General features: G+C 39.3%; 3 protein-coding genes across 9 annotated transcripts in view; 1 reads left to right on the top strand and 2 right to left on the bottom strand.

The window, feature by feature from the left end:
- ALPK1 (alpha kinase 1) overlaps positions 1–6,842 on the bottom strand; it is a 158,556-nt gene extending 151,714 nt beyond the window's left edge. For 2 of the 3 annotated variants that reach the window (XM_063637990.1, XM_055274850.2), the window contains exon 1: positions 6,189–6,842. The gene's annotated coding sequence lies outside the window, so the exon portion shown is untranslated. The remainder of the gene's footprint in view (positions 1–6,188) is intronic. The other variant, XM_055274853.2, reaches the window with a different exon arrangement.
- Positions 6,843–6,907: 65 nt separating this feature from the next.
- TIFA (TRAF interacting protein with forkhead associated domain) lies at positions 6,908–15,738 on the top strand. Of its 3 annotated transcripts, XM_055274863.2 has the most exons (4): positions 6,908–7,203; positions 8,614–8,674; positions 11,041–11,132; positions 14,390–15,738. In XM_055274863.2, exon 4 carries the CDS (start codon positions 14,408–14,410, stop codon positions 14,963–14,965), a length of 558 nt encoding a protein of 185 aa, XP_055130838.1. In that variant the 5' UTR covers positions 6,908–7,203; positions 8,614–8,674; positions 11,041–11,132; positions 14,390–14,407; the 3' UTR covers positions 14,966–15,738. The 3 variants fall into 3 exon arrangements, with proteins under 3 accessions (XP_055130838.1, XP_055130839.1, XP_055130837.1); XM_055274862.2 differs by lacking the exon at positions 11,041–11,132 and having other exon boundaries at positions 6,910–7,203; XM_055274864.2 differs by lacking the exons at positions 8,614–8,674; positions 11,041–11,132.
- A 4,375-nt stretch (positions 15,739–20,113) lies between these two features.
- The window catches only part of AP1AR (adaptor related protein complex 1 associated regulatory protein), a 42,730-nt gene continuing 36,317 nt past the window's right edge, over positions 20,114–26,526 (bottom strand). For 2 of the 3 annotated variants that reach the window (XM_055274860.2, XM_055274861.2), the window contains 2 exons: positions 26,050–26,178; positions 20,114–24,622 (listed from right to left, as the gene is read on the bottom strand). In XM_055274860.2, the coding sequence (XP_055130835.1) occupies positions 24,357–24,622; positions 26,050–26,178 (395 nt within the window). In that variant the 3' untranslated portion in view covers positions 20,114–24,356. The remainder of the gene's footprint in view (positions 24,623–26,049; positions 26,179–26,526) is intronic. The other variant, XM_055274859.2, reaches the window with a different exon arrangement.

Genomic DNA, 26,526 nt, shown 5'->3' on the forward strand with positions numbered 1-26,526 from the left:
CTGCACTCCAGCCTGGGCAACAAGAGTGAAACTCCATCTCAAAAACAAACAACAAACAAACAAACCTAGTAAGATGAATAAGTAGAGTCAGATGAGAATCTTCCAGTTGAAGCCTAGATTAAGTAAAATATACAGGTGGTATATACTTTGAGAAGGGGCTAATCCTTCCGAGGGTGCTTCAGCATTGTAGGGAGATGAATTCAAGGTCACCTTAACCATTTTAATATGTAATAAACTTGAAGGCCCCAGATATCAGAGAATAGTGACATTCTATGGGGATAGGAACTAGAGTGCCATTCTGGAACTTTCTTTTCAGATTTACATACCTAGTTGACAGCACAATGAGGATAAACACAAAGAGAGAATCAGAGAGATGGATGAGAAAAGAACTTAGTCCAGATATGGCACTTGTCTGAGCCAAATTTTGCTATTTTACTTTATGAGGAAATAAAATCATTGTGTTAAAAATGTATACCTTATGATCCCTCATTAGTGGTTTAAAATGTTGTTCCTTGTTGGGAAGCTAGTAATTCATAGCATGGTGGTTCACACCTGCAATCCTAGCACTTTGGGAGGCCGAGGCTGGTGGATCCCTTGAGTCCAGGAGTTTGAGAACAGCCTGGGCAACGTGGCAAAACCCCATCTCTACAAAAAATACAAAAATTAGCCAGGCAGGTGTAGTCTCAGCTACTTAGGAGGCTGAGGTGGGAGGAGCCGAGGTGGCTGAGGCTGCGGTGAGCCATGATTGTGCCACTGCACTCCAGCCTGAGCAACAGAGACTCTGTTTCAAAAAATGAAATAAAAGTTAAGGGAAAAGTACTAACACTTGAAGTATAAAAATATAAATACTTAAATGTAACATTAAAGAAGGGGAGAGGTTTTTTTGTTTGTTGATTTTTACTAAAAATTACACTGACGAGTACTATTTGAGAAAGTTTAGATTCAACAAGGAAAAAATCAAGTTACTCGATTTGAGGGGAGTATACGACAGGTAGGAATAATGTACTCCCCCATATCAGTTCCTCCCATGCTTGCCTACATGGCCTCAAGCCCTCATAATGAGTGACTGGGGGCTTTACGCCAGAATAAGTTGAGGACTCTCATAATTGACTGGGACCCTCTAACAAAAGCAACTGTGTTAGCTTTTTAAATTGCTGCATAACAGGTTGCTACAAAGTTAGCAGCTTAAAGCAGCACTTATTAAACTATCTGTAAAATATATATAAATGAAGATGCATTTTACAGATCTATAAATGGTGTCATAACTACAGCATGGATGTTATGTAAGTTTTTTAATAACTTAGAGGAAAAATAAAGGTTCTATGATATACAAAAAACCAAACAGCACTCATTTATTATTTCAAGGTTTCTGTCAGTCAGAAGTCTGGGCACACTTAGAGCTGAGAGCACTGCACTTCTTATCTGAGGCTTGGGGTCCTTCGAGGTTTATTCAGGTTTTTGGCAGAATTGCAGTTGCAGCACTGAGGCCCCCATTTTCTTGCTAGCTATTGACTGGGCCACTCTCAGCTCCTAGATGCCACTGGAATTTCCTTGCCATGTGGCCTTCATAGGCAGCTCCTGCATGGATATTTGCTCCTTCCAGGCCAGCAGGAGCATGTGTCTTTGACTTCATGAAGGGTGAAGTCCTTTTACCTTTAATAACTCACCTGATTAGGCCAGGTGCGGTGGCTCATGCCTGTAATCCCAGTACTTTGGGACACCAAGGCAGGAGGCTCCCCTGAGATCAGGAGTTCAAGACCAGCCTGGCCAACATGGTGAAACCCCATCTTTACCAAAAAATAAATTAGCCGGGCATGGTAGTATGCTCCTGTAGTTTCAGCTGAGGTGGGAGAATCGCTTGAACCCAGGAGGTGGCGGTTGCAGTGAACAGAGATCGCACCACTGCACTCCAGCCTGGACGACAGAATGAGACCCTGTCTCAAAAAAAGAAAACAAAAACAAAAACAAAAACTCACATGATTAGGCCCAGCCCAGCTGGATCATCTCCTATTTTGTTAACTCAAAGAAAGATAACTGATTATAAACCTAATCACGATAGTGATATTACAACATATTTATAGGTTCTGCCCCTTTTCAAGAGGAGATTATACAGACTGTGCATACTAGGGGGTGAAGACCTAGTGAGCCATTTTAGAATTCTGCCTCCCACAGCACCTTTCCCACAACTGCCTCCAGGGTGGCACAGAAATGACGGCCCAAACAGGCTGACTCATTCCTCTCCCTGCACCCTTGAGGGGCCATGTCTTTAGGGGATCCACTTTTCTCCTCACCATCTGACTGTTTTCTTGAGAGCCTGAATTTTGTTGTAAACCTCCATCATATGAAAAATATTGAGGCTTTAAAGCATTGAGACCTGTCTCTTGGATTTCTCTTACTTGACTCTTCTTTAAAAAGCTGTATGTGTGTGTAACTGTAACACATGAAGATAATTACAAAAAGCCAAACTATTGGAAAAAGGACACAATGAGAACTCTCTGCCTGACTCCAGCCTTGTGTTCTCTGTCAGCCATGTTCTCCTCAGAATTAACCAACATTATCCACTGTATCTCCTTGGATAGTTCACATATTTATGTTTTTCCACAAATACTAGCATTTTTGTTCTGCACTCTGTGTTTTCTTTAGTAGTGCATCCTTCACACATAGATTTAAATTGCTCATTTTATTTATTCTATTTTTGTTTTTTTTTTTTGAGATAGAGTCTTGTTCTGTTGCCCAGGCTGGAGTGCAGTGGCATGATCTCTGCTCACTGCAACCTCCACCTCCCATGTTCAAGCGATTCTCATGTCTCAGCTTTCTGAGTAGCTGGGATTACAGGTGCATGCCACCACTTATGGCTAATTTTTGCATTTTTAGTAGAGACAGAGTTTCACCAGTTTGGCCAGGCTGGTCTCAAACTCCTGGCCTCAAGTGATCTGCCTGCCTTGGCCTCCCAAAATGCTGGGATTACAGGCGTGAGCCACCGGGCTCGGCTTTAAGTTGTTAATTTTAATTGGGGTCACTTGACTTCAAGAACAGGGAAGAGGAAGAGATTTGGGCTGCCGCCTGTCCCTCATTTAGGAACTAGTGGAAAACGATTTAGGTCAGCTATCTCAGGTGATTCTAAATGTTTTCACATGTTAGCAGAGAGCATCCACCATGAGGCGGTGAGACACACTTGAGCTGAACTGCACGTAATTTAAACATCAGGGCTGGACAGGGGAGAGTTAGACAAGTGTGGGTCTCAGGTGCTTAGAATGCCTTGGACAGAAAGTAAGGTCATATAATTCATTTATCAGCAAGTAATACAAACATGCACTTTTTTTTTTACATGGTGTGATTGTATTACCACAAATTAGCTGCTTTTATTTTTTATGTTAAATAACATACAGTAGGCATTTATGTACATCATCTTAATTATGGGCTAGCAAAAATATCTAAAACTCCTAAGATTCTTGCCACGGAAAAACTTTGTATTTCCAAACAACCAAGTAACTTAATTAGAAATTATGTTGACCCATGTCATGGGGATGGGGGATGATGATAAGAGGAAGTGATGGCATGCCATCAATTGAATAGGAGAGCCAAGATAAATTTTTACTTTTTGTAAACATTAATATAATTTAGAAATTTCAAATTGTTCAAAGCTGGATAGAAATATAACGGATTATGGGCATTTTATGTTATTTTCAAATTAAATGATGAGTCATTGGTAATTAAAACAGTAAATCCCTCCTTTCTGTATCAATAACACATGCCTACTGTTTTCGTCTACTTTGAATACAATCCTAGCCCAACTTTTAGGATAGTCATTTCCCTGAAGGGTTTCTTGTAATTTTTTCCTGAAAGCATTTATGTTACTTCCTATAACCCTAACACCACTCAGGGCACTTGGTTGTAGCAAGTGAGGTTAACCAAGTTTAAAATCCTGTTGAATTCACAGGAGAGTTTAACTGCATCTGTCTAATTTAAAAGATGTTGGCAGCCCATGAGCAGTTCTATGTGCAAGAGAAAGTTTCACACTTTAAGGCTATGTCAGGATCAGACAATGAATTTATCAAAATGACACATCACATTGAAACAAAAATATTTTTGTTTTTTGGTTTTTCTTTTCAAAAAGAAAAACCGCAATAAGAGGGCCTCAAAGGTGATTTCCAGCTGCTGTGTTCTCATTAGCATATTTGTAACAGTGGCACACACTGGAAGGCACACACTTACATTTCCTCAGTCTGATGTAACTTTGGACGAAGTACTTTCAGACTTTAGTAATTTGCTTGTTTTAAGAGAAACAATAGCCTGAGATGTGGATATTTGTATAAACCCCTTCCTGAAACGTCTAGTACCTTTCATTGCCTAATTAAAATTCCTACTGTGTTTCTTTAACAGTAAATACATTTTCATTATCAAAGAATGATGTTCATGTTTTTCTGGAAAAGCTATCATTATTTGTTTAAACTTCGATCTTGAATAAAAATAAAACAAGTAAAATCTGTAGTAAAACTGTAAAATAATCTCTTCATTAAAAATAATCATTTTTAATGGTTTTATGCAAACAGAAACAATAATAAAGCCCACATTACAAATTACTTTGCCTAATTTAGATATGAGTGACTTAAAATTGCTTCTTTTGCAAATGTCCCCTGGTGATTTTCAGAAAACTTAATAAATTGAAAGTACAGAAATAGTCACTTTTTTTTGGGGCTCTGGCCTTATTCAAGCTTTTAGAAATTTTCTGGGCCTTTTGTCAGTTTTCAAATTAGGGATTGGAAACTCCAATTCTGATAATACTGTTCTATAGTATGAGTTCACTGACATAATCAGATAGCATGTCTTATCTTCCAACTCCTGTCATGTTCATCAGCTGAGAGAAGGTACCCTGACTGTCACTTCTAGAGAAGAAATAATAAATGTTGATGATTAACAAAATTGCAGCCCTTACGGGAATCTGCCTCACATGTAAATGTACCCTTCTTTCCCCACAGTCATTGTACTTCATTATACCTAGCTCTGACACAGTTCAAAACTTAACCGCACCCATAGAACCTCTTTATCAGGTGGACATCAATGTCATTTTATTGCCAGTGAAACTGATCCACAAACAAGCAACTCTCCTGAACTCAAGGAAGAACACAGACAAGGGGCTTCCACTCATTTCCATCATCAGAATTTGGTTTCCCATGCGAAGAAGTAGGCCACTATGATCTCAGCCAAGCCAACTCTTGTCCTCCTTCCTCTATCTATCCTCAGTCTTCTTTCTACTTCTATGGCAAGCGTCCCCAACCTCTGGGCCATGGACTGGCAGTGGTCCATGGACTGTTAGGAACCCAGCGGCAAAGCAGGAGGTGAGCTCAGGGCCAGCAAGCGAAGCTTCATCTGTATTTACAGCTGCTAACCATCACCTGTGTTACTGCCTGAGCTCTGTTTCCTGTCAGATCACTGGGGCATTAGATTCTTATAGGAGCAGGAACCCTGCTCATGGGAGGGATCTAGGCTGCTGGCTTCTTATGAGAATCTAATGCCTGATGATCTGTCACTGTCTCCCATCACCCCCAAATGTGTCCATCTAGTTGCATGAAAACAAGCTCAGGACTTCCACTGATTCGACATTATGGTGAGTTGTATAACTATCTCATTATATATTACAATGCAATAATAATAGAAATAAAGTGCACAATAAATAAAATTGGCTTGAATCATCCTGAAACGATCTCCCATGGCCCCCACCCCAGTCTGTGGAAAAAGTCTTCCGTGACACCAGTTCCCAACAGGGATCGCTGGTCTCTACAGTGTCTATCCTCTCTCTCTCTCTCTCTTTTTTTTTTTTAAACAGAGTCTCACTCTGTTGCCCAGACTGGAGTGCAATGGCGCCATCCTGGGCTCACTGCAACCTCCGCCTCCCTGATTCAAGTGATTCTCCTGCCTCAGCCTCCCGAGTAGTTGGGATTACAGGCACCCACCACCAAGCCCGGCTAATTTTTGCATTTTTAGTAGAGATAGAGTTTCGTCATGTTGGCCAGGCTGGTCTCGAACTCCTGACCTCGTGATCCGCCCACCTCGGGTTCTCAAAGTGCTGGGATTACAGGTGTGAGCCACAGTGCCCAGGTCTATCCTCTCTTGACACCTACTCTTCTTAGGTTCCTCACACTTAGGTCATTCCAAACCTTTTCACTGAGACAGAAAAGTAGCATTACCTTATTCTAAGCTATAAAGGACTCCTGAGAGGTGTTTCCCATTTCGTCATGTACCAGCTTTTACTTGTGGACTCTGGATGTCCATTCCGATGGAAGCGGCAGGAGAGAAAGCGACTGGACTGCTCTGCTGGGTGTAAGGTGAGGGCAACCTGGAGCAAGTTCAAATCCCGCCTCTGCGGGAGGCAGAGGTTGCAGTGAGCCGAGATCGCACCACTGCACTCCAGCATGGGCGACACGGTGAGAATCGTCTCAAAAAAAAAAAGAAAAAAAGAAAAAAAAATTCCACTTCTGCTCGCCACACTCCACCATTCTCTGAGCCTCAGTTTACTCATGTGTAAGGGGGACTGCGATGATTAGAAGGAGCTGGTGCATGCCACGCACTGGCTTGCTTGTATCCTTGGAGTCACCGAAAGATTAGTTCAACTCCCCGCCTTGCCTTGGGGCAACACTCATTTTGGGGAAAAGTCCCCCTTAATGCTGAAGTGATCCAGTTCCCTTCTTTTCTCTAGCCCGCCAATCGTGCTCTCCGGAGAGGCCACTCGTTTGGGAAGGCGCGGTCCGGGTCGGTGAACCGCGCACCAAACCCTGCCAGAGAACTGAGAGAGGCGGCGACGGGGCTGGGTGCCTCGTGAGAAAGGCGCCAGCTGTCGGGTCACCTCGTGAGGAAGGAAGGGGCGGGAGCGCGAGTGGGGCGGGCGGGGCCTGAAAACCTCCGCGCCTCAGCTGCGCGCTTTACAAAGTCCCCGGGCGCGAGAGGAAGTGCTCTGCCAGCCAGTGGGAAGTGAGGCCGCGCGCGCGGGAGCGCGGGAGGATCGGCGGCTCGCGGTCCCTGGTCCCTGGCTCGGTTCCCCGGTCCCTGGCTCGGTTCCCCGCACCCCGGGGCTCACACCTGCCCGCGCGGAGGAGCAGCGGCCGGGCGCCCACCGCCAGCCTGTGCCCAGTCTCCTCGATTCCCCTCGCTCTGAGCCGGGAGAGCCGAACAGCTCAGGAGAGTTCACGGACTCCCCAGCCCCAGGTACTTGCGGGGCGGCGGGCTGGGGGTGAGGTGGGGACTGGCCCTTTTCTGTTTATCCTGCAAACACAGAAGCTTTGTCCAGGAGATTTTGGGGGTGTCGGATCGGAAGTCATCCCCCGCCGCTCCTGCTCACCTGGCACACGCTCACCATATGCTAAGGAAAGCCTGCAAAAATTATAGACAGCACCTCCCTGTTTTATAAAATATGAGAATATTTACATAAACAGGAAACATTGGAGATAGGGGTGTGTTTTCTCTGTACTTTGGTATTCTTTGCAACGTTTTTCTAATAAGAAAACAAAAACGAATGCCATTTATGCACTGTGGCTCCAGAGCAGTTGTGCGTGACCCCACCCTTGCCAACTGCCACGGCCCCACGCTCTCGGTGGCAAAGCTTGACCTTTCTGAGGGGCCCTGGGCTCCCTGGAGTGCCGAGGTCCTTGGTCCTAGACCTGACTCCTTGCTTCAGTCTGGTTCGTGAGAGAAATATAGTAATCCGTTGTTTTCTGGGACTTTCCCCAGATTTCAGATTGAAAGGTGGAATTTCCCAAATCCTCTGAAGCCAAAATCCACACTAAGCCTCACTGCGGATGTCCGCAGCCACCGGGAAGTGGGACTGTATCCCGGGTCAGGCCAGTCAAGTAGAGTGGGAGAACGAAAATCTCATGTCTGAAAGACACCGAGCTTTCCTAAGGGTTTCCTCCTGCTGTTTGGTTTTCACTTTTTTTTTTTTTTTTGATTCTTTGTTTTTGCAAGACCTGTGGCTTTAGTGTTAATTCTGCCAAACAGCTGTGCCAGAGTTCACAAAAGAGCCACACTTCAGGGTGATCCTGTTGAGCAGGGTTAGGCAGGAGGATAACTTGGTCCTTTGCTCTGCTTCCAAGTTTCTGTTCCCCTCCTGTGTGCTCAGTGTTCGGTATTCGTTAGGGAGAAAAGCCTTGAAACTTCCTACTTGCAACCACCCAAAGACATGCTCTTTCTTGAGAATATATTCAGGGGGAACTGGGGAGGTGAGGGGGTTGGGGGGAAATGAAAGTAAACATTTTCACTATCCAGAGCAGACCCCATTAGTATAGTCAATCCTGTTTTAAAAAATAGACTTCTGAAAGCATGAGAAATCTTGTTGGCATGCATGACCACCCAGGGGTGCCAAGCTTTCTGTTAAACTGCTTAGACACCTGGGTCCTTTTAGCGAAAATATTTCTGTATATCTTTTTGTTTATGACATTTTAAGGCCGAACACCCTTTGGCAAGGAGAGGTAGTACTTCTCTTCACGGGCTTTGCAGGACCTTAGTGAGTGTGTGTGTATGTGTGTGTGTGTGTGTGTTGTGTTGCAGGGACGGTAGCAGAGGTGGAGGTGCTGTTTTTGCACATAACACCTCTACACGTATCCATTCTTCTTTCCCCAGAGAGGAGTCAGAAGCCTTGCCCTGGATCTAACTCTTCTCTTCCCAACTCTAAGCCTCCCAGGTAAGTGTATACATCCTGATGTCCAGCACAGAAGAGCTGGACACTCAAGAATGCAGCATCTATGCCTTCTGTATTCAGCTTTCAGAGACAGAGTTCCCAACTGCAGTGCTTATTTTTATTTCTATATTTATCGTATTTCCTTTGTTAACACAGATATTACTGTTTGTCAGATATTAATCAGTGTTTTACAACTTTTCCATGTCAGATATCATGGTTTACCCCTTTAATAATACTTTGCTAATCTCCAACCACTGTCAATTCCATAAAAATCAGAGGGTTGGTGATTTTGTAAAGAAAATATTTGTTAAGTGTTTGAATAGATATTGAAGTGCACGTGGTATAAAATTCCAAAGGTATAGAGTGTGTGTGCAGTGGAGAGCAAATCTCCTTCCTATCCCGGGCCCCCAGTTTCTGTCTCCAGAGGTAACCATTGTTATCACTATATAAAATCACTGTTGCCCTGTTTCTTTGATAACATGGCTAACAGATTTCAAAATGCTGTTTTGAGCAAATGTGCACCAGTGATTTTTTAAAATCTAACAATTTTAAGTATATTATTTTAATTGTCAGCTTCTGTCTTTCCTGTTTCTCTGCTGACCACTCTGAAATGTTACAGTGTTCAGGCCACTTTGTAGAGGGACCTTGTGGCTTTGAGGATAAACAAATGGATTCATTTCTAAGTTCCTTGAGGTCAGAGATCAACATGGTCTCCAAACAACCTGCCACAATTACCGATGACTACTAGGTCCATGCTAACATTTATATACCCAGGCTTATGGATAACTGATATTCACAGTAACCTGGTGCCTCAGAGCCTGTTCCTCCTATGAGGTAGCACTAATGGCATATTTCCTTCCCCAGTATTAGATTCTTATTTGGTGCCTTGCTGGTTGTAGCCCACACACCTTTATGTCCCCCTTCTCTGCAGGTTAACTGCTAAAGTTTGTGAAGTAACTGGTAACCAGGGAGGCAGTGTTTGTAACGGTTAAGAGAGGATGCATTAGAGTTTGAGTCCTGTCTTTGACATTGGATTTATGATCTGGGCTGGTTTTTAAACCCTCTGAGATTTAGCTCCCTCATCAGTGAAGCAGTGATTCACAGGGTTATTTTGAAAATTAGATGACCTGTTGTCACCAAAAAGCATGTTAGTTGCCAGCTGCATGCAGAGTCCAATTAACAAGAGTGAGGTCTGGTACAAAAAAAAAGTGAATTCCTAAGCTAGCTTGGAGAAAGGGGCACAAAACGTCCTGCCTTTATCCACACCCAGAATGTGCTGCTTCACTTTTGGAGCAGAAAGTGGGCCTCTTTTATAAAGTAGAGTGGAAAGTGAGCCAGAGCAGGGGGTCCCCCGGTTCCCTGGTGCTTCATCTACCAGACAGTTGAGTTGGCACCTTCCTTGGCAGAAATATAAGTTATATAAGTGGCCAAGTGGGCATACTCTCACCATGCCCTCGTAGTAGGTGTGAGTTCAGAGGCCACACCCTGGAGGTGAGAGTTCTGTGGGGACATGCTTTGGTCTGCAAATCGACTGTCAACTCTCCAAGGGAGATCAAAGTTAAGGTTGTCTTGGAGCACATAGTTAGATATACTTGCCCTGTAGGGAATTTCTGGTCAGGAGAGGTGAAAGGTTACATTTGCATTTCTGAAGATCTAAGTAGGAAGCGGGGCATAGGGGGAAGGGGAAAAGAGAAAATAAAAAATTAAACTATGACTTAGAAAAATGGAGGTACTTGGTTACAGTGTGTCAGGGATTTAGCAGTCTGCGTGGCACATGAAAGGCATGAAATAAGTAATAACCCTTATTCCTGTCTGTATTAGTTTGTTCTCACACTGCTAATAAAGACATACCTGAGACTGGGTAATTTATACAGGAAAGAGATTTAATGGACTCACAGTTCCACATGGCTGGGGAAGCCTCACAATCATGGCAGAAGGCAAGGAGGAGCAAGTCACATCTTACATGGATGGCAGCAGGCAAAGAGAGAGCTTGTGCATGGAAACTCCCCCTTATAAAACCATCAGATCTCGTGAGACTTATTCACTATCACAAGAATAGCATGGGAAAGACCCATCCCCATGATTCAGTTACCTCCCATCATGTCCCTTCCACATGTGGGAATTGTGGGAGCTATAATTCAAGATGAGACTGGGGTGGGGACACAGCCAAACCATATCACTGTCAGAGTTTGCTGTGGCTTTATACCTTCATAAGATAGGTGAATGCATCCATCAGCTGAGGCTCTGATACAGTGCAGTAACAAATGACCTCAAAAATCGTAGTGGCTTATTGGAAGAAGGGTTGATTTTTTTGCTAATATTACCTGTCCTTTATGTATCTGTCTTCGGCTCTTCCCTCTGGGACCCAGACTGAGCTGCTCCTTGTGGGAACTGCTGATGTTTTGACAAAAGAAAGAGGGAAGGTGGAACTACACAGCAGCTTTTAAGTTTCTGCTTGGAAGTAAGTTTCTGCATCACTGCCATTCATGTTTCATTGATGTGGTTGTTAATGAAGTGGATCATCATTTTAAAGGGGCAGAACTGGTAGGGACAGGCCTGCAAGGATGGGGTAGCAAATATTTGACACTAATGCAGTCTACCTCAGTGTTTGTTGGATGGAGTTCACAATTGTGAACCCAGAGATTCATCAAACCCAGATAATTGATCTACACCAAGACTCTCATAGCCACTGAGGTATAAACCAGAATGCCATTTTTTCTCTCTAACAGTGGATAATATATCTGTCCTAGGGACTGAGTATAAGAACCTATATGGGGTAAGCTTTTCTTGTGGCTGATTTGCTCAGAAGACTGAATTATAAAGTAATAGCTTATATAAAGCATACAAAAACAAAATTTGGATGTTACCAAAAGACTATTTATATCCAAAATACACCATGGTTTTTAATCCAGTTCTCCTTTTGGAATTCTTATCGCCTGAAGTCCAAGAATGAACTAGATTGATGGCAGCATATCGTAAATAAAGCTGGAGATCACTTACAGATTTCTGATGCTTCTTTTCAGGCTCTTGTTAATAGCAAATGCTTTTCTTGTTGACTGCTAATGCATCATCCCATGACTTATAATTATTCTTTTATGCTGTCTGCTTCCTGAATAATGAGACTTTATTATCACAATTACAGTGTCTTCAAATCACAGTGTAAGATGGATTAACCAGTTCTACCCATTGTGTGTTAATTCTTGCTGACTTTGGTTTCATAGTAAGTTTTACCACCCCTGGCACAGGATTTTGAGGATTTTTCTCAATTTTTCTGCTTATAGCTGGGCATCTGTGGCCTGCTTGGGTAGAGCAATATGATGCAATAATGTTCAAAAATATATTATGAAAATAAAATTGAAGATGCGTTTTCAAATCAATAGAAAAGAAATATTGCTTAGCTATGTCATTTGTTGGATAATTGGATAAATTGAGAGTTTGATTCCCAGCAGCAAAACTTTGTAAAACAGAAGGAAAGATTATATTTTAAAAGTAAATAGCAGGTCTGGGAACAGTGGCTCATGCCTGTAATCCTAGCACTTTGAGAGACCGAGGTGGGTGGATTGCCTAAGTTCAGGAGTTCGAGAGCAGCCTGGGCATCATGGTGAAACCCCATCTCTACTAAAATATGAAAAATTAGCTGGGAGTGGTGGCGCACACTTGTAATCCCACCTACTCGGGAGGCCGAGGCAGGAGAATTGCTTGAACCTGGGAGGCAGAAGTTGCAGTGAGCCAAGATCACACCACTGCACACTGCACTCCAGTGACAGCAAGATGCTGTCTCCAAAAAAAAAAAAAAAAGGAAATGCCAGCAAGATAGAAAGGGAAGGAAAATATTCTGGTTTTTGTTTTTTATATTTCAAACCAGCATAATTTTGATGCCAACATCTAATATAAATGGCAAACAAAAAACAATAAAACTACAAATCAATCTCACTTAAGACTGATTATCTCCAAACCCCAAGTCAGTATAAGCAGACAGTGTCCGGTAGCCGCAGCAAGGGAGAGTCATCTAAGGAATGCAGGTGGCACTCAGCATCTCTCTGGGTACTGGTGTAACTTCTCGCCGTGCTACAGTTACAGAACTCTGTGCAGCTGTTAAAGAATGAGGTATATTTGTAAGTGTAGATATGGGAAAATTATCACCCATATGTATTATTAATTGAAAAATTGGTCAGGCATAGTGGCTCACGCCTGTAATCTCAGCATTTTTGGGAGGGCGAGGCAGGTGGATCACCTGAGCTCAGGAGTTTTGAGAGCAGCTTGGCTAACATGGCGAAACTCTGTCTCTACTAAAAACACAAAAATTAGCCGCGTGTGGTGGTGCGTTTCTGTAATCCCGGCTACTCAGGGAGGTTGAGGCAGGAGAACTGCTTGAACCTGGGAGGTGGAGTTTGCAGTGAGCTGAGATTGCGCCATTGCACTCCAGCCTAGGCGACAGAGACCTGTCTCAAAAAAAAAAAAAAAAAAAAAGAAGATGGACAAAGAAAGGTTCAGAACTAAGTATAGCATGTTTCTATTTGTGTAGGAAATTTTTTTTCTCTGTGGAGAAATGTGCTTGTATGTGTGTTTCTGTGTGTGAGAGTGCACACACATAGTTATGCTGGTTATGTAAAGAAAACTTCTGTAAGGATAAAAGTAGCTTTTACAGTGGTTGTACTCTAGGAGAGAAAGACAAAGAGTTCAGGTGGGGGAGAAATACTTGTTTTTTAAATCCGTTGTTAGTGTTTGAATTTTAAAATCATGTACGTGCACTTTTAAAAAATTAAATTAGTTTTAAAATGGCAATTCTCTGTTGAAGTAACTTCACAAAAATTTTAGTAGCTATTTCTCCTGTCCTGTTATACTGCTTTTAAGTACTGTACTAATTACCAAAGATATATGAAGTGAAGTGTAGGTGGAGGGCACCTCAGGCCACTGGCTCTCAAGGGATGTGGTTAACAACAGTTAGACTGTGCTATTTGTAGTTAATGACAGTTTGTCCATCCAGTCATTGGGTACCACTGACAAAAATAAACAATTCTGATACCAGTGCAGGCTGTGATAATTAGAACCAACTCATGGAGAGTTATATTCTTAAAAGTAATGTCTAAAATTTGAAATTATGGAATAAAATAACCATTTAAAGCATTTACTATTTTAAATCATTTACCTGTTAGAAGTCAAAGTGTGGATATAAAGGATAAATGTTGCAATTGTTTGTTTGTAACTATTAAATTTCTTTCTTTAACCAGGTTTCACAATTCATAATATAATTATAATCCAGTTAATAAACTGTATGTTTTCTTTATGTATATATCCTCTGAAGGTGTTCAAACCAAAGAGATTTTTTATTTCCTAATTTTGTTTTTAAAGTACACCTGTCATATTTTCTCTGGACTCGAGTCACTCTATTTAGGTGAAAGAGGAACTGAGGTTTCTTTATGCTTCCCTCAAATCATTTTATTATCAAAAATCATTCTTTGTTATTGTCTGCATTTTATGTATGGTGTTATAGTCAAACGAGAAATGAAAAAGATAGGAGAAGCTAGTGTAGCAATTTTATAGGGCTTGGTATAAGATTTCACATATCTACTAGTTCACTGAAAGTATTATCTATGTATTGTTTTCTTAAAGTCCAAATAAATTGCCTATCAGGTGATGTTCCTCAAAACGTTAGAATCAAAGTTCTCAATGCCTCAAGCATAAGCAGAAACTAACATGGTAATTTAATTATTGCAGGTGGGCCCTGTGCACATCATGAGCAGTTTTGAAGATGCTGACACAGAAGAGACAGTAACTTGTCTCCAGATGACGGTTTACCACCCTGGCCAGTTGCAGTGTGGAATATTTCAGTCAATAAGGTTTTTTAACAGAGAGAAACTCCCTTCCAGTGAAGTGGTGAAATTTGGTAGAAATTCCAGCATCTGTCATTATACTTTTCAGGACAAACAGGTTTCCCGAGTTCAGTTTTCTCTGCAGTTGTTTAAAAAATTCAACAGCTCAGTTCTCTCCTTTGAAATAAAAAATATGAGTAAAAAGACCAATCTGATCGTGGACAGCAGAGAGCTGGGCTACCTAAATAAAATGGACCTGCCATACAGGTGCATGGTCAGATTCGGAGAGTATCAGTTTCTGATGGAGAAGGAAGATGGCGAGTCATTGGAATTTTTTGAGACTCAATTTATTTTATCTCCAAGATCACTCTTGCAAGAAAACGACTGGCCACCACACAGGCCCATACCTGAGTATGGCACTTATTCGCTCTGCTCCTCCCAAAGCAGTTCTCCGACAGAAATGGATGAAAATGAGTCATGAACACAGAAAGTCTAAGAAGAGAAATATGAAGAATGAAGAGCTCTGTAGATGCTGTATAGACACTAAATAAGAGTTGATTGGGGTAGTATATTATAGTCATCTGTTATGCTGTGAAATTTGGAATTCAGTATTATCATTTTCAAGTCTGTAAATTGTGTTAGTCGTTAACTTAGTCACCTGTTGTATTCCTGGATCTACACAAAATTATTTTAAGTGCTCATCTGTGAGGATTAATATGCAAAAAGTATCCTTTGAGATGAAGTCGTGTTCTCAAAATAAGGTTATATTATTTTCTTTTTCTGCTTGATTTTCATCTTGCGTTTTGCTTTGTTTTTGTAAGGAACCATTTCTTGGTTTGGTCATGTCATTTCACAACAGCCATTTGTTTTCAAGGTCAAGGCTCCAGGCAGTTTGTTACTGGTGTTTGCAGCCTGTCAGTACTTGCAGCACTGGAATAGGTTCTAGGCTAGTGTCTGTGCATCACTGTGGTTTTAGTTTGGGAGCACTTATTTGAGAAATACTATCTTACTTTTCTATGATTTCTTTTTACAGAATTATAGTATGTTTAATCCTAAGATGACAGTTCTCTTTGTCTATATTCAGCATCTAAGACAAATATTTAAACATTTTAAAGAACCACTGTGTTAAGTTTAGGTTTATTTACTTACCAAATTAGAAGTTTGACTTTTATGTGTTATACACAATTTTAAAATTTCACGAATTCACCTTTTTAATAGTATCCATGTACATAATAAAATCAAAGTTTAATTAGCCATTTTCTTTGAATTTTTTTCTAAATAAGGGAAAGAACTGTTCTTGGGCCACTTTACATAGATAAATGTATGTGAATATTTATAATAAATGCTTAAATATTTCTAAAATGTTAACTTCAAAAAAGTCTTTTTCAGTTCTTAAATAAAATTTTTTTTATTTAAGATACTTATTCAACTTAACTAAGGTAGCTAGTGATGTTAAGTAGATGAAGTAACCATTCAGTTAAGTTAAATTGTAGCATTGCCAGGTAGTGAGGCTTGCTGTACAGTTTTCCAGGTAAATGAAATTTCCTGTAGTAAGAGGTCCATATTTTTGTAACAGCCCTTTAAAAATGCTTTTGTGAACCCTCCAGCCTCTTACCAAAAGAGGCTTTAAATCTCATCTTGATTCATACCATCAGTCTATTCCCGGGCAGTAGTATGTGATGTCCAGCACCCTAATCCCAACTCCCCAGCCCTGGGACTATTCCAGTAGAGTGAAATATTTGTCCCTGTACAAAGTGGCCTGAATGACTGTTTGAGTTCCTGTGTCTGGTTTTCCTGTTTATTCCCTGTGATGCTCAGAGTAATGGCCCATCCAAAGATGTCCAGATGTCCATATGCTAGTCTCCAGAACTTGTAACTGTGTTGTTACGTGGCAAAGGGGAATGAAGGCTGCAGATGGAAGTAAAATAGATTATGCTGGATTATCTGGGTGTGCCCAGTTGATCACTGGATCCTTAAAAGTGGAAGAGAGGCAGATCAGGATGTCAGCGTGATGAGGTGTGAGACAGACTTGACTTGCTGTTGCTGTGAGGAAGGAGGTCATGAGCCAAGGAATGTGGACAGTCTCTTGAAGCTGGAAAGTGTGCATTGGACATCTGGAAGCCAGAAAAGACAAAGAAATATCCAGAAAGGAACAAAGTCTTGTGGACACCTTGATTTTGGTCTAGTGAGAATATGTTTGACTTGTTAACTTACAAAACTTTATGATGATAAATTTGTGTTGGTCGTAAGCCACTAAATCGCAGTAATTTGTTATAGCAGCAGATAGAAAACTAATATACCCCCTTTAATATAAGGTTATTTACTATTGATTCTTTCTAGGATTTTAGCTTCTGGTCTGATGTGGATTTACAGCCAGATCACCCAGCTTGAATTGCTTACAGTGTGTCGTCTCATGGTAAAGGCGTTCTATGAGTGAAGTGTATATACTTTAATGTGTGTATACTGTCACATTTTGACTATTTTGGAAGACTTTCACCTCTGTTTCTTGTCTTTGAGGCTGATGAATGTGTTTCTAAGTTATAAATTTAATATTAAGGGATTCGTGTATTATTGTTATTGAATCCAAACAATGTGTTAAGTAATATTTAGGGCCAGAAAAATCTCATACAGAATAATGATTTCTCCTAATGTAAATCTTGGAAAGGGTTTTGTTCAACTTGAGAAATATTAAATTTTTTTTTCTATTTTTTTTTCTTAAAAGATTGGCGAAGGAGAGAGTGGGTTGCTAAAAGTTTATATTGTTCTCCAAAGAATAGAAACACTTTCCATAGCCCAACTCCAGTAGTAAATAATAATGAACGCTTTAATAATGAAAGAGCAATTGGTTAGTATTAAGAATTGTTTTGATTACAAAGTTAGCATCTCTGCCTGAGCTACCCAACCCCAAAGTGGGGTAGTTAGAGGAAAGCTGCCATATTTCATAGAACTGAGGAAGGAATGCAGCAGACCTCAGGTGGCATTCGAACGCTCTGGCTCTGACCGTCAATGCATATTGGCTCAATGGCCACCTGTAGCTCTCACGTTTTACACGTTATTGATCCCCCAAAGAGACCTGATCTCTTGATTTCAGTTCCAGGGACGGGTCAGCTTGGGTCAGGTGCCCACCCCTTCACCAATCAACTTGTCTCAGGTAATGCAGTCACATTATATAATGGCTACTCTGGTCAGTGATCATGTAGATACAGCATTTTCTCAAAAAATGGTCACAGGTGGGTAGGGGTGGGGCAAAAATATTGGTGTTTGATACAAGGTACTGAAGCTAAGATGTGAAACCTTCCATATACACTTTAAGGACTTCTTTGTCCCTGGAAAGTGATTTTTCTGGGGCTCTTTAGGTAGAGAGGTGTATTAATGGTGCCAGTGTTGGAATCCTTGGCAGTCTCTTCTTGAACCTGCAACTCCAATGGTTAAATCTCATATGCCATATGGTTGTATAACCATTTTCTAGAGAATTCTGTTCCTACTATCTAATGCAGTAACTGACTGAAAAGTACGTATTACTGTTAGACTCTAACATAAGTGGTGGTATTTGTTTTAATGGAGGTGGGATCAGGTATGTGTTCACTTAAGCTTTACATTAAAAAAATTTATATGTGTAAATAAATATATATGCCTTGTAGAAAAATTAGCCATAATCTTACTACCAGAAGAGAACTACTGTTAACTTTGTGTGTGTGTGTATGTGGTGGATGGTTTTATGTTACCTCCTGGCTCTTTTGATGTTTCCAATTCTCTAACACTTGTTTAATTAATTCCTTATATTATTATGTTAAGATAACAGGTATTGTTATTATTTTACTAAGTGGACCATGACTGAAACTATCAGAGTCTCCATTGCGGTTGGTGACCAAGATGAGCCCTACGAAAAGTGGGTGGAATTTAATAGGTTTCTAGTTGGTATGAGTTGTCCTCAGATCCAACCTATTCAACCTACATGAAAATACTTATTTGTCCTTTACCTCTTAAGCAATGAACTTAGGGCTGGGAGCACTGGTGAAGAAACTGGGATGGCATTAGTTTCAGCTCTATTGCTGGTTTCATAATTTTGTTGCTGATGGAAGGCTACCAAGGGACTAGAGATGAACCAGTTTGGCCCTGCTTAGTGGCATCAGTAAAATAACTGCTTGAAGGCCCAAATCAAGACAGTGACTTTTTTTTTTTTTTTTAAGACTACTCAAGTGCAGTAGTCAGAAGCGGGGAAGAGAGTAGAACAAGAAGTTTAGTCTGTGACTATGAACAATCAACTGAGCTAACTCAACAGTGACATTTTAAAACAGAAAACTTCTGAGATTAGACAGTCACAATAAGGTGTGACAATGAAATTTCCCCTTAGTTCACAGTGCCTTTTTATAATAATATCACTTTCTGCGTCTTTAAAGTTTTTTAATCCTCCAAAGTTAGGTTAGACACTTATTTTTTTTTTTTTTTTTGAGTCAGAGCTTCGCTCTTGTTGCCCAGGCTAGAGTGCAATGGCGTGATCTCGGCTCACTGCAACCTCCGCCTCCCGGGTTCAAGCAATTCTCCTGCCTCAGCCTCCTGAGTAGCTGGGATTACAGGCATGCTCCACCACGCCTGGCTAATTTTGTATTTTTAGTAGAGATGGGATTTCTCCGTGTTGGTCAGGCTGGTCTTGAACTCCTGACCTCAGGTGATCCGCCTGTCTTGGCCTCCCAAAGTGCTGGGATTACAGGCATGAGCCACTGCGCCCGCCCAGGTTAGACACACTCTTTTTAATAGCTAAGCAAAAAAATCCCCTGAAGCCCCCAAAACTCTCAAAACAATACTGACCTAATTTCTACTGGAAATAATTGTACAGTGTTGAGTGTGGGCTCTGAGTCATACTGCTTGGGTTTATCTACCATTCCTGTAATTTGACATAACTCAGATTCCTTTTTTGAAAAACAAGGATTAAATAGTGCCTCCTTCATAGGGTCTCTGTGAATATCAACTGAGATAAAGTATGTAGTCTCCTTACCACAGCGTTTATACACAGTACATGTTCCTGTGAGTAGCATGGGGCAGAGTTAGGTCCTCATTTTTAATGGTCTCATATAAGATTTCTGAACTACAGAGGACATTACTATATCTGGGTAGGAGGAAATAAATCTTTAAATTTGCAATAATAATACTCATACAATTTTTAATATCATTTTCCAAATTTAATTTCATTTTCACCTTTAATATTTCCTCAGGATTCATGAATCAGATGCAGGGATTCTGTTTCTCTCCATTTTTATTGTTGTTGTTGTTGTTTTTCATTTAGGATTTCAATGTGGAATCTCAGATTTCTTTTGTGAACTCCCTTACTGTCAGATAATTAACCAGAAATACCAAATAAATGAAGATAGGAAAACACTACATATTTAACATAAAATCTTTTTTAGATGTCTGTATTCTCAAGAAATTATGATTAGGACATGTTTACCTAGTTAAACGAAACCTCTGGCCTCTGCTAGAAAAATATATTTATCTATTGAAAAAAAAGCAGGCATAATTCCAAAATACATCATTTCAAAAGTTCTAGTGTTACCAGTGGTGAGTATGGGCAGGCTCCATGGTCCTTGATCTTTGTCTTCTTGTGAGAAAGAATTCAGCCAAGAGACAGAAGTATATTTAAGGCAGAAACAAGAGTTTATTGAAGCAAAAAAAAGTACACTTGGATGGAACCAAGGGGGACATCAAAAGATTGAGTACCCAGCCTGACCTTTGTCTTAGAGCTCTTAGAGATTTATTATTTCCTATTTTTTTCCCCGTCTCTTCCCCTCCCTGTATGTGCAGTGGTTTGCCAGTATCTGGGAGGGCCTTTTGGTGGTTGAAGTTATGCACATGCTCTCTTAGGGCAATTTTCCCTTACTGGGCTAGCGCTCCCCACCAAGCCCCATGGGAAGGTCATATATTCGTCAAACTCTGTCATTTTGCCCCTTACTGTGCATGCCTGGACATGTCCCCAGAGGAAGGCCAAACTCTGCCATCTTAAATTCTTATTGGGAAGTTGTTGCCTATGAGCTCAAGATGTCTCCTGTTAGATTTTTCCATCACCAGCCCTGACATTCTTTGTGGCCCTGTCCTGCCCTGTTCATATCTGCCTATCTATCTACTCTAAAACTAGTATCTTAAATAAAAACCCTTCTCTGCTCTCTTTTCAAAGTGTCTGCATTAGCTGTTCTTTATTCTTCATCCCCAACTCCCCAGTTTCCATCCCTTCATTTGTATAACTTGTCTCCAAATGCAACTAAAGCAGCGGACCTCTTTTCAAAGCATTTGCTATTGTTGAGCCCTCTTATTTCCTGGCTCCTGTGACACTATTCTCTGGTTCCTGCATTCCTCCTGTATCTGTTTCTTTTGACTGTTTCACTACCCCCAACTTCTAAATGTCAACACTTAGTTGGGCATCTCTATGTGCTCCCCAGGGGCGAACTCAGCTGGTTTAACGACTTAAAATACCATTTTCCTACTAATGACTCCCAAACTGGAACCTAGACCTCTTTCTTGGGCTGCAGACATATATCCCATCACCTACTTGACATCTTCATCCAAATATCTTATAAACACCTCAAAGTTAACTTTTCAAATAGAACTCTTTCATTTTCCCCACTTTCCCAAACCTGTTCCTCCCATTACATTGAAGTCAAATCAGAACCAAGAAGTTATAGTTAAGGGCACTTGCAGCTGCTAGGCTGGCTGTCAGACATCTATAGATTTGGCCAGGAGGGAGACAATGAGTCCAAATAGATTGAGACAGTTTATTATTTACACAGACAGCAAAAGCAGTATCAGGATGGAGTCAGCTCCCTGTATCCTTGGTCCTTAGGGATGTCCCTGGATGACAATGAACCAAGGGGACAAGATGACAGATGACAAGTAGAAATAGCTCTGTTGAGGAGCCAACTCTAAACTATAGCTAAACATTTTTATAGTCGGTATCTGTACCTGAATGAGAGTGAGGTCACTGGAAACCAGTTGGATGAGAAATTGCCGCATGGCAGCCTTTTGCAAGACAGGGAGGTATTTTGCAAGATAAATGGCCCTCTGACAGCTCCTTTATGATGGCCTATCTTGCCATGGAGGATCCAGGGAGGATCACGATGTTTTCTACCAAGACCTGTGTCAGACTGTGGTTGTTTTCCCTACGTGGACTACGTGGAGTGAGCGAGGTAGCCATGGCACCGTGCCAGATGTGTTACCCCTACAGTAGTATCTGATTCTACCCCTTCCTTTAGTGTTATATCCAACCTATCAGAAAATCCTGATGATTCTACCTCTAAAATAAATCTGCTCTGCCTTTTCACAGCCATTGTAAACCCAAGGCACACTATATTCCATTGGGAGTGCTATATATCCACTCTTGCCTTCTTACAATCCATTCTCTAGACAGCAACTAAAGCAATCTTTTGAAAATGTGTATATGATGACTGTACATCCTTGCTTACAAAAAATGTCAGTGGCTTTCTATTACACATCAAATAAAACTCATTCTTGGCCTACAAGGTCTTGCATCATCTGGCCCTTAACTACCACTCCAGTATCATCTCATACCACTCTTACCCCTCACTCATGATGCTTCATTCCCAGTGGTCTTTTTATTCACAGAACATAACAAACTCTTTCCCACCTCTGGTACTTTGTACTTGCTATTCCCTTTGCTTATAAAATGCTTCACACCAGGCTTTTTTACTTGACTGTTTCCTGCTTAACAATTAGGTTTTAGCCAAGTTAACAATTAAAACTTAAAACAATTAAGTTTTAGCCAAGCTATCTCCTCAGAGAGGATTCTCCTGACCTATGAGAAGTAGTCAATTGGCCCCCAGTTACTCTCTGTCCTATAATCTTATATATTTTCTAACTGTGACCTGTGGTTTTCTTACATATTATTGTCTATCTCTCTCACCAGAATGGTAAGCAAAGAGCAGAGACCTTATATGTCTTTGTACTTCTATGTCCCTAACACCCACCAGACACAGTTCCAATAATATTAAATACTATTCCAATATTTGCTGAATAAGTTATTTCTAGTACTTTTTATAAACACAAAACAAAACATTAACTTTTTTTTAACAGTTAAAAACACATTTTCTAGTTCCATCTTGCTTTCTTAATTTACTTTTGTCTTCACATCAGATTTAATAAAATAATTACAAGTCAGGAATCAGAATACCTGCATGTTTATGGAGTAAAACCAATAATAGTCAAATAACTTATTACCTTTAAGTGTAAAAATGTGTTTATTCACAACCATTTGTAAATTACCATTTGTTACCATTCCTTCAAAAAATTCTTTATGAACAAAAAGCCAAGAAAAATTACAATAGTAGCTTATGCCAAACCAAAAATATACATCTGATGTATACAAACTTTAAAAAGCATTAACACAAGCAATGTGAATATAGATTACCTTAAAAATATTTCCAAGACACAGATACAACTTAAATTATGTTAAGACAGATATAAATAATAGCATTACCTAATGTATTATATTTACATATTTAAAGTATCATATTAATTTCTATGACATAAAAAAGGAGATAAAACTACAGATGTCATTGCTTAGCAGTTCAAATATTGAAAGGGCCACATGATTTTTTTTTTTTAAGCACAGCAAGAACTTTAGGTTACTATTTATATCTGGACCTTCCTATATTTATAAGAACATGCACTGTCATTGCTGCAAGAGAAAAAAAATTTAAAAACATTAAGGAAAAACCAGAAAAGAGTTTGCTTACTAAAATCATACCAAATCCTCAGCAAAATCAAGGAAAGCAATTATGGAGTGTTTTCTATCCCTGGTCTTTTAAATTGACATATACATTTTAGAGAAAGGAACAGTTAATTGTCTATCACAAAATGCAGTTATAGATATTGATATGCTTAGTTCTATCCCATTAAAGCACCTTGTACTACAAGGTAAAGGAAAGCTTAATAAAATCAATGGAGCCTTTCATACCAGAAAGGATTTTATTTGAAATACCCGTATTACCTTTTTAGATTTCCTTGTCTTAAATCATGCAGAGAATATGTTCTGTGTAAAATCTAACATCGTTCATTGGAAATATAGAATTTTTTAAAAATAATGGCACCTAAAAACTTAATACTGTATATCAACTAAAGTCAATATAGTGGCATGTAAAATGAAGTGGAAAAAACTAAATATATATATATATATATATCTTCTTAAATATTATTTTTTATTATTATCAACTTGAAACGTCCAAACTCTGAAGGGTTATTTTTATATTATCTTTTGTTCAGATTGAATCAACATTATCATACTAGGACATGTAAATAAACACATGTAATGCCGATACTTCAGCATTTCTTAGAGTCATCTACTCAAATCAACTGTACTTACTATTAGATAATAAAATCCAAAGAAGTCATAGAAATAAATAATGCTGGAAAAGGGAACACTATTCTAAATCTGAATCTGACGATCCCTCCTCATGCTTCCTTCACATCTGCTGAGAATTAACAAAACAGTCTTAACATTTTTCATAGTTAGACAATGAAATAGGCTTCATAAATCATTCAAAGTAAAATTAATTTAAAAAATTGAAAGTGGAAATCTACCATAGTAAACAGAAATGGTATAAAGAAAAGACTTAAAGTAAATTTAATTGGTAACATGACAGGACCATTAAATTGGTCTTGAAAAGCAGAAGGCAGATGATGAAATTGCACTTAATTCTGTATCAATTCAGATCCTATCATCCCTACTCCTTTCTAATAAAATAAGCATTTACAACACGGTTTCTTACACGTCTCCCTTACAAAAAGGCTAAGCACAATCACTTATACATTCTAGTTGGTTTTTAACATTTGGTCATAACTGATAAACAAGGTCACATAATTTTACCCTATCGAGTCTGTTGATCTGTGTCAGAATGCCTTATGCCAGAATCAGACAGTTCTAATACAGGATTTACAAATCCAGAATACTCGGAATTTCCATTATCATCCATTTCGGCACTAACAAAATCATTTTCCCACTCCAGCCCATTGGAATCATCAGAGGCTGATGTAGGATTACTTCCAGTCTTCTTGTTGCTATACTTAAGTGCTGCCCGTAGAATGTCTTCCTCTGTTTTGGAACGTTCTCTCATTGGAAGCATTCTATTCATTCCTATGATTTGAACAGAGTTTTTAGAAATCTCAGAACAGATAATAAAGCTATATTTAAAAACTCCCAAGTTTAGCAATATAGTTTTTATTTAACTATCAGACTTGATGTGTGAATTAACTTAAAGACCCAGTCCCATGGAGGCCTTCTTAAGGGAAATTGTTGGGTTCTAACCCTGAAGTATGCCTCAGATAAAAATAAGTATTAACAGTCACCAAAGGGCAGTTTTGATGCATCACTGATTATCTGATAAGATGAAATTCCTGAAGAGTCATAAATAAAACAGAATGGATGGAGGATTTCAACTGCTATTAGTCTTATATGACCAAGTTAGTATGTCTGCCAAAGTCTTTTCCTACCCACATAATTTCATTTCCCAGAGAATGACAATCACTCTAATGATAACATGTACTTTTCCAGCATTTACTAGGTTCCAGTTAATGTGATATATATGTCACAGATATTAACTGATTTAATCCCCAACAACTCTATGGAGTACAGTACTATCATTATTCTCATTCTATAGTTGAGGTAACTGGGACAGAAAGGCTAAGTGATTTGAGTAAGGTCACAGCTAAAAAGTGGTGAAGCAAGAATTTTAATCCATTCAGTCTGGCTCCAAAGTCTGTGGTATTATACTCTTCTGACTCTACCGCAACAGAGTAGAGATATTTCTGTGGGAAATTGTTCTAGATCTAATTCTGAACAAAATGAAATTGGTAAAGTGAAAATGTCAATAATCTTGAAAGGAAAAAATAATGTCATTTTACTGGCAGAAGGAAGGGAGACAGGACAGAAAAGAAATTTGAATCTGTAAGTACAGAATCAACATTGGTAACAGAATTAAAATCTAGGATTCACAAAGAGATTGTAATATTCCTAGACACATTTAATGATTTTGTTTTTTGACCTTAAAGATCAGATCCCATCATAAAAGAACATTTAAATCTGTATCACCGTTGTCTGTCACTCCTGAAAAATCACAAAGACTCAATCCAGTAAAATAAGTTATTTCTATAGATAAGAAAAAAATATGAGCTAGATACTAATATAATTTTGTAGATCTGTATCTGGTGGATTTGTTTCTGTGGATTTATTTCTAAGCGTAGTTATATTTAACTTCTGGCTTTGGACTGTCCACAAGGGGGTAGTAATCCTTCATACTGAGTAATGTCATGGGCTTGGATTACAAAAACCTTAAAGAAATTAACATTTATTTTCTAAATCTAAAGAAACATTAAAAATTAAGCAATTTTCTAAAAATTTTTATCAACAGAGATAATCACCAATACAATAACGGTCTAAAAAGTTTTATATGATTTTTCAAGGCCTTGAATTTATTTCCATTTAAATAAAGACCAAGGTAGATTTACATAAATCAACACAGATTATGTTAAATTTTTCAGGTAAAATTGTGAATTATAAAATACCTTCTTCATCTTCCCACTCTAGATCTAAGGATGTGCTGTCGTCATTTCCACTAGTTGATTTAGTTTTGGTCATTAAATCACAACTGCTTTCTGTATTTGGTGTCAAAACTGTAGCATCTGATGACAGTCCTAGAATATACACGAAATACAACTGAATACTCTCATCTACTCTTTTACGGCAACAGCCATTTTATTTTGTAACAATTATCTCTCTCTAAATATTATTATTATTACTTTTAGCTTCATAAGAAATAATTCTGGAAATCATTTTATTGGTAATTTTCTGTTAGGAACAGTATAAAGAAACTTTTCTCTCTTTTTTTTGCCATCTAAGCATAGCAAACATGCAAATATAAATGATTATAAACTTTTCAAATATGGTTAACTGTAGATAATATTTTTAACAGTCAATTATAAAGCAGCACAAAAAACAATGAACAAGAAAGATAAAACAAAAAGCAACCTATATTTTCAAAA

The sequence above is a fragment of the Symphalangus syndactylus genome, chromosome 4, assembly GCF_028878055.3.
Source record: "Symphalangus syndactylus isolate Jambi chromosome 4, NHGRI_mSymSyn1-v2.1_pri, whole genome shotgun sequence".
NCBI classification, from domain to species: Eukaryota; Metazoa; Chordata; class Mammalia; order Primates; family Hylobatidae; genus Symphalangus; species Symphalangus syndactylus.